Source organism: Prinia subflava, chromosome 7 (genome assembly GCF_021018805.1).
Source record: "Prinia subflava isolate CZ2003 ecotype Zambia chromosome 7, Cam_Psub_1.2, whole genome shotgun sequence".
Taxonomy (NCBI): domain Eukaryota; kingdom Metazoa; phylum Chordata; class Aves; order Passeriformes; family Cisticolidae; genus Prinia; species Prinia subflava.
Genome location: NC_086253.1, coordinates 6,527,250 through 6,535,490, shown reverse-complemented (window position 1 = coordinate 6,535,490; position 8,241 = coordinate 6,527,250). Strand labels below are relative to the sequence as shown.

The 8,241-nt window shown below is 37.1% G+C and overlaps 1 protein-coding gene across 5 annotated transcripts in view; it reads right to left on the bottom strand.

The window, feature by feature from the left end:
- Window positions 1–588: 588 nt before the first annotated feature.
- Window positions 589–8,241, bottom strand: part of MAEA (macrophage erythroblast attacher, E3 ubiquitin ligase) — a 47,955-nt gene continuing 40,302 nt past the window's right edge. For all 5 annotated transcript variants that reach the window (XM_063401456.1, XM_063401455.1, XM_063401452.1 and 2 more), the window contains 4 exons: window positions 5,167–5,275; window positions 3,151–3,284; window positions 2,267–2,462; window positions 589–1,871 (listed from right to left, as the gene is read on the bottom strand). In XM_063401456.1, the coding sequence (XP_063257526.1) occupies window positions 1,776–1,871; window positions 2,267–2,462; window positions 3,151–3,284; window positions 5,167–5,275 (535 nt within the window). In that variant the 3' untranslated portion in view covers window positions 589–1,775. The remainder of the gene's footprint in view (window positions 1,872–2,266; window positions 2,463–3,150; window positions 3,285–5,166; window positions 5,276–8,241) is intronic.

Sequence of the window (8,241 nt, the reverse complement as noted above, 5' to 3'; positions counted from 1 at the left end):
TGGCTGCACTGCAGTGGTCCAGGCAAACCTGGTCTGAAGCATCAATAATTGGTGCCTACTGAAAATAGAACATTTTCAGACACAGCTCCCTGGAAATCTCATGTATTTACAGTTTCACAGTGGCTAGTACCAGCAGTTTAGCAGTTCCTGTGACCTTTAAGTGTTGAACATGAAAAGAAGTTGTGGGCCTTTGTGCTTTGTTAGCATTCTTTAAAGCATGAAAACCCTCACACCTAACATTGCCCACAACATTTTATCAACAAGAAGGCTCTAGGACATGAGGCAGTCTTCTAGGAAGAAACAGAAAAAAGCCTGGAGTATACTGTTCATATATGAAAAGTTTAAACCAAAAATATTTGACTCAAATGTTCTGAAGAATGACATTTCTGGTTGCTGTGTAGCATTTTTGTGTTTGCTGGGGTATTTTTGGGTTCTGTGGTTTGGTTTTCTGTACGTGTTTGTGTTGTTAGTTTTCCTCTTTTTCTTTTAAATCTTGCAGAACACTGAAAACCAACACTTGGAAGTTACACTTCTTTTAAGAGAGGCCACTGAGAGTGAATTCTTTTTACATTTAAACACAAAACAGCGTTCTAATTTTATATAATCAAGAAATGGAAAACAATTTTTATTAACATGTCTTACATTTACAATCTTTTATTAGCTAATCAACATCAACATGCAAAAATAAGCGCTAAATACAAACCTCTACAATATGGTTTTGTTTAAACTACAATGGTTTAATTCTTTTGAAAAGTCATAAGGATGTGTTCTGCAGTTGTTAAAATTGAACTATTAGTTTCAGTAATGAATACTATTTAGACCCTAAAATTATGTAATCATCCTGCAAGGCATCTTCAGAAACTTCGCCCAACACTTAAGAATACCAGCTCATTGTCATGTGAGTACATTCTCAAAGCAAGAAATAAGGCAGTAGCACTAATGATTTCATATTGAACCCTATGCACATAACTAATAACTTTAGAAGGACTTTAACACTATGGTAGACTGGAAAAAGAACATTTAAACAAGCATTGGATTTTGCCTGAAATGTTCTCAGTTCTTGATACTTATGCAACCTCCTTGAAATATTTGGGTTTGGAAAAAGACTTCATACTCCTTCAAACCAGTCCCTATTTGATCCTCCAGAGAAGCCACCTTGTGTCAAACACATCAAAAATATCTTCCCATGGAAATAAGTTACATCATTCATGTTCAGGATTACTTCACCAGAGGATCATAAAGAAGGCAAAAAGGAGCTTAAAGGAGAACACGTTGGTAGTACTGATATCTTTGATAACAAAAGGGTCTTGGACAATTGTGAAAAAGAGGGAAGAAAAATGGATTTCATTTCAAATCTGTTGTAACTTTTCCCCCAGTGCAAGTGTCCATCTTTAAAGAAAGCTATCCTTTAGAAGATGAAAGTACTTTTCTTTCAGAAGAGTCCAATTTTTGACCTTATGTTACAAAACCTTAACAATCAAAATTTGTTTTTGCGTTTTTTTTATTCAAGTACAAACTTAAGTCATAATTCCTCTCTTCTTTTTTTTTTTCCTTTTCTTTTTTTTTTCCTTTTTTTTTTTTTTTTTCCTTTCAAGAGTGTTTATTGTTGCTCATTGATCTTTGGTCGCAAGAAACAATAATGCCACCGACAGGTCTGCTCCCCAAGGTGGCAGGTTTTGCTTCTTTGCCACACATTAAGGCCCCCCCCTTTACAGGGTATGCCAAGATACACTGTGTCAGAATTCCAGCGGCACTTCATCCTGTGCTTTACACACCTACATGATGTAGACTTTCTCAGCTTGTGAGAAGTTGAAGACTTCTTTGGTTCTTGGGCAAATTACTTTGTCATCTTGACGAATAGAAAGGAGAGACTGAAAAAGAGTGAAAGCGAAAGATAATATTCACAACAGTAATTCAAAGCATTATTGAGCTGTTTAGGAAATGAACTTGTAATTTAAAAAAATGTTGTGGTCTGAGGTCAAAACATCTTTGCCCCCAGAAGTTACTTATTCTACATTATTGCTCTCTGGAGGGAAAGATTTCCAATGCCATTTGATCTCGTGTTATAAATTCACATTGTTAGGTATGTGACCATTAATATATCTTCATTAAGACCAATTTAAGCAGCTAAATATACAGTCCTTAAAAAAACATTACTGCAAGAAGTATTGTTCTAGCTTCTGACTGAGTTTATTAAGCTCTTATTTTGATCCAGCAAGTGATTCTAATTCTAGTTATTCAGCGAGTCATTGAGTGCAACACTTACATTGTATCCATAGACATATCCATTTGGTAACATCATGGGAGGATTATTTTCGTTCATGACATCCCCTGAAATCTTGCAGACTAGTCGGGAGTTGGCACAATGTGCCATGGGCAGGGGCTGAGCCAGCTTGTTCAGGGATTTGCTACACACAGGACAGTCGGGGTTTTTTGAGCTGCCATCCTCTTTATAACACTGTCTGTTAACAGCGAGTTAGGAAACAATCACCACAACAAAACCATAATCAGCTTCCCTTTGTATGGGAAACCTTAAAATTCAAAGATGTCAGCGGTGCCAACAGAGCCCAGGTGACAGAATGCACAGGAACATTAAATTCGAGTTTCATGTCTACACAAAAGAACTTTGCTCTGTTTCCAGGAACAAGAGTGAGCAAAGAGTGTGTCTGGCAGGCTGCACAGGTAAAGCTCCTGAGGTGCAGCACCAGCCCTTCTCCAGCACGACACAGTGTGCAGCAAACCCAATGAAGTTTCAAAAGATGCAGCTGGTTTTGAATATTCACATAAAACCTGGCAGGTGAATTTGTGTTTAAGTGCTTAGAAACCAGTAATTGTGACCCAGCTCACTAACCCTTGCAGGCATATTCATTAATTTCAGGCATGAAGAGACAGCCAAACCAAACTCAATGTCACATTTTACCTTAAAATTTTTGTTTGGGCATGCTTTTATTTTCAAACCATAATGCTATTCATTATAATCTCCCCTTAAATTAATAGTGACCAATTTATACTCCATTTGAACAACTCACGAGCAAAAATATTGAAGTGTCAAGATTTCTTACTTGAGCTCTCTGAAAAGCATCCATAAGCCAAAAATAACCCCCCACAAGGCTTTCTTTCACTCCCAGTAAGATCTGCATTAAAGGATACGGTGTTTTTATAGCTGAAAGGCCTGCCTGGAGTGTTATAGTAAAAACAGAATTGTTTCCCAGCTGATGTAGTCTGTAGTTATCATATCTAAACTGTTGGATCAGCATTCTCCATCGAGCAGGGTCCAAGAGATCCTGTTAAAAAACAACACAGCTATGAGTTGCTTTCAATCTAATTGTTCCAGGGGGCAAAAGCCTGGGAGTGGTAAATTGTACAAAACTCACTCGAGCAAACCCATCACAAAACAGAAGTATTGTACAGAAGTACCTTTTAACACTACTTTATTAAGTCAAGTATTATTTAAAATAGCTGGAGCAATATTCAATCTCCATCATCTACCAAATGTTCTAATCAAGGTCTGTAAATCCTGATGAGGTCACTTCTTCCTTTTAGTTTCCTGAAATACTGGATTACTTAGGAAACAACTTTAGTTGTTAGGGCAGATGAGGACATGGTTTAGTGATGGTTCTGGACTGATGGTTGGACTGGATGAGACCTCAGAGACCTTTTCCAACCTTAACAGTTCAGTGATTCTACTGTTCAAGGCCAGGTTAGATTGGACTCCAAGAAATCTGGTCTAGTGGAAAGCACAGTGACTTAAGAGTGTTCAAGGGATAGCAAAAGAAAATAGCTTGTTTTGCCACAATAGTAAACATTTTCCTTTAAGTTCTGGATGGAAAAGCTGGAGGAAGTTCTATTCATCGGTTATAGAAGATGCTACTTTCCTTGGATTAATAAAAATCAGTTGGTTAGAGATATGATCTCACAAACTTTGTCAAATATTTAATAAGAATTTACTTACAGACATTTTAGGAAGCCATTTATGCACAGAACTCATAGTCAAGATATTAAAGGTAACTCCAAACAACCACACTCTGTGGTTGTGTTGAACTAGGTAATTATTACAGAATTCAAAACTTAACTATCAACTACAATATTTTAAGTCATATCCATAAGTATCAGGGAATTTGTTTGCATCATACAGTTGTATGTGAATCAATCCCAGCTTTGTCACCTTGCTCTCCCTCACTGAAACACTCCAGCCAAACCAGCTCTTGGAATAAAATATGGGATTTTTATTTCCTGCCTATTTCTTTCTAACTACTAAAATAATGATAAGCTCTATCTTACATCCACAGTCTTCTATGACATCTATCATTTATATTCATAACTTAGATCAAATCTAGCATGTAAAATACCAGGATCCTTCTAAGACTCTGGGATGAGCAAAGAAATTCATACTGATTCTGTGGGTTGTTCATGTCAGGGGGTTTTTGTGTGTTTTTTTGTTAAACCATGATTACATTATGTTTAGAAAATGTGTTTATACTGGCACTGTCACATATTGGCTTGGCTTTTCATGGAATTCTTGTCTTACTCTGACAACTCAACTCTTCTCTACCTTCTGCCTCCAAAGCCAAGTTAAAAAGAAGTGAATTAGCCCATGACCACAGAACTCAGTCTGTAGAAACAGTAGCTACCCATGAATTTGCTTCATTTAAATTTAGATGTAGATATTACCATTAATATCTACACTGATTTTAAGGAACAAAACTACTGCTTTCACATCATTCAAATCATCCTTCCTTTCTTCATCCCAACCACTGCAACAAGAGTAATGTGAGAAGTACAATTAAGAACTGCTACTGGTGTATTAAAGCCACAGTTTTATATGTTGAACAAGACTTTTCTTTGCCCTTTGTACTTCCCCATCTTCTGCCTCTTGCTGTATATTTAATTGCTGTGCTTCCAGTCCCACAGCTCTCTAATGCTGGATTTATGGTAAGCCTAGCTCAGCATGAATCCATGTTACTATGACAGTCCAGCTGAAACAATACAAATACTTTCTAGATTAATGCACAAGGACTGGTTACTACAATTAAGAACTCTTACAAAGGTGGAATTTAGGAAGTTAAAAAAACCACATTTATTTTGATATTATTATTTTCCTGTGCTGAAAAAATAATTGAAACATCTGTTTTAATATTGTGTTGTAGCACTGAATTTCAATGTTACCTTATAGGGAGAGATATGAGTGTCTGAAGGAAAGGCCAACATTCCCATCACCTGTCGAACCTCATCCAGCTGGCTTCCCTCAGCCTGGCTGAAGTGCTTTCTTGCATGTCTGAAATAGAGAATTGATACTTTATTAGACAGCCTGGTTTCCAAATCAAGTACATTTACTTAATTATGGAAGATTTCAGAGCAAACCTCTAGATTCTGCCCTCAATATATGAACACCAGGAGTGCTCTGTGTACATTTAAAGGACTTGAAAAAACACATGCTGCAAATAGGAATGCAAGAATGACTAAGAATTAGCATTTTTACACTGTAAATTCTTAGAAACCAGAATCTTTTTACTGTAGTGTGCAGTCTTGCCTCACCTAGAACTAAAACCACCATGATTATTAGAAGAAATGTCTCTTCTTATGGGGGCTCAGTGTATAACACTGCTCTGGTATACACTCACAAGTGAGATAAAGGCAATCTGAAAATCAGCTGTTCCAGACCCATGACACATCAAGAGTGTTCAAATATCTGCTTTGTTTGTACTGACATTTGGGGCAAGGTTTATTTTGAATACAGGATTTTTTGGGGGGCAGTGGTATAGGCTAGAAGATAATATCACTTTCTGTGCAGACTACAAGAAATTGTAGGATAATGTAATAACATTGTTAAAAACACTTTTTTAGCCAGGAAAATTAAAAAAAAGAGAACTTTAGTGTAACTTTTTCTACTTTAACACATACAGATTTTAAGGGATACCCATATGGCTAAAAGCTTGGATAACTAAAAGAAGTGATAGAACTACCAGAGAACTATTTAAATCAAAAATACAAACTCAAATATTTTTCAGGAAATAGTAAGAAACTACAAAATTATTACCAGATTATGAGGATATTCAACTACTTTAAAACCCTATATGAAAGTTTCTCCAGTCTAGTCTTCCCAAGATCAGTAATTCTCAAGTTGGAGTATAAGCAAGAAGACCCTTCAGCCTTTAGACTGGATGATTAGTTCAGCACTTCTGCTAAAAAATGTTTTTCTGTTTTCAGTGGGGCAGAGATGTAGCACAGCAGGCTGGGTAGGGAATCAGCATTACACTGAATTTCTGGCATTGCCCAAGTGTAGGAAAATTTTCCCTATGCTGTGACTTCTGCGCAGTTTGTGTTATGGGGAAGATATCAAGTCATCTTTCAAGTCCTCTACTAAGAATTTGCTATTTTTTAATTTTTGAAGAGTCTTTTATTAATTCCTAAATTATTTTTAGGAATACACAGTATTTTCAAAATACCCATTTCATGGCTTGAATAAGAAAACCTAGGCAACTTTGATTTTTTTTTTCCAATTCTGAATTTGACTACTCCATTGAGGTCATCAATACCATGAGAAAGTCTCTTCAGCAGGGTTTCAGTACTCTCACTTCCTCTCCCACCCAAGCCAGGAAGCAATGGAAGTTATGCAGGACAGAATGTTTCCACCCAATTTCCTATGCTGGGTGAGCAATTCAGGAATGTAAACACTGTTCCTCAGGTGATGACTGCTATGAGGGCAGAAGCACAAACCCCCTGGCCTGAGAGGAGAGAGCCTGGAAATGCTGGGAGAAAGCTAAAGCAAGGCTGGAGAGCTGCAGATGAAATGAACAGCTTTTGAAAACAAAGATTAGGCAAACAAAAAATTCCAGATTCGCCAGCTGAGATAAATGACTATCTATGCATACATGAGAGAAAAGAGGGGAAATTTTTTTCTCAACAGAACTGATTAGAGTGCAGTTGTGTTCCATGATGGTAAAACAGAAGTGACACTTGAGTTTGCTCCAGCCTGGTTAGTGTTGAGGTTCTCCTCCCTGCCAGGCCAGCAGCTTCCATCAGCTGCAAAGTACTGAACACCCTGGGATCTGGTGGCTGCTTTGGGTTCAGCCAGAACGAGTTAGGTTTCCCAAAGTGACCTTGTGTTAGTCTTTATCTCCTGACTTTCCCTCTCTCCTGTGTTCTTTTAAAAAAACGAACAAGGAAGGTTTCCCACAAGGTCTGCATTCTTTGGCTGAACTTTATCCACTGAGAAATTAAAATGGAGCAAGATATCTTTCAAAGGTGAAGCAGTTCATTAATTCATAGCACTCAAGTCCTTCTTAGATTGGGAAGCACACACATTACTGTAAGTTACTTGGGAATACAAGTGAAATAACCTTACTTGCTCTCATACCACTATTCACCCCTTTCCTTGTCATTCAGCTATTTCCATCTCTGTGCAATTGTTGTTAAGCTCCTGGAGGTCTCTGTGAACATTACAATGCTTCATTGCAAAGTTTTAACCCCCATTAGTACATACGAGTCTCTATAGCTAAGGCAGGGGGCTAAATTTTTCTAGAAAGTATTTTTTTAAATCCTGACAGTAGACCATCCCTGAAGCCACTAAATTCCTGTGACAGATCTAATAATAGGTAGAAAATGTTGTTTTTCGAATCCCAGAATGATTCTGTAAACTTTGCAAGGACAAAGTCCATCATCTTCTGTGTGTCCCTCCAGCCCACACAGGTAGAGCTGAAATATTGTACCTGACAAATATTTACAAAGACTTGAAGACCTAGAGTTCACTAAGGGTACATTAAATTTTTACAAAAAGATCTACATTTGCAATATCCAGCTTATATATCTGTATACATCTGACTATAAAAATGAACATACTTATTGGGCAGTGGCAATAACTGAACACAAATATAAGATATTATCAAGAAAGGATTTGTTTCTACTCAGTTTTTTGGCCAATACTTGAATGCCTTTATCTCAGACCCTTATGACAAGCAGCAGAATTTGTACTCAAAGTGCTCAAAAGTTTTATTATTTTTATACCCAACCAAAAAAATAAAATATTCATTCATGCTTGTAGGAGGGAAGTTGACTAAAATGATAGACTGTAGCCAGTTTCTCCTAACTTTGCCCACCATCAGCTATTATTTATTCCTTTTTGTCCTTTGTATCCTCAGAACAAGAAGTGCACACGATGCTTTGTTAAGCTTTTAGCTGAGAACTTTGTGTATCTCTGGCATTGCATAAGAGCAAAATATCAAAATGCTGTCAAATTTCCCA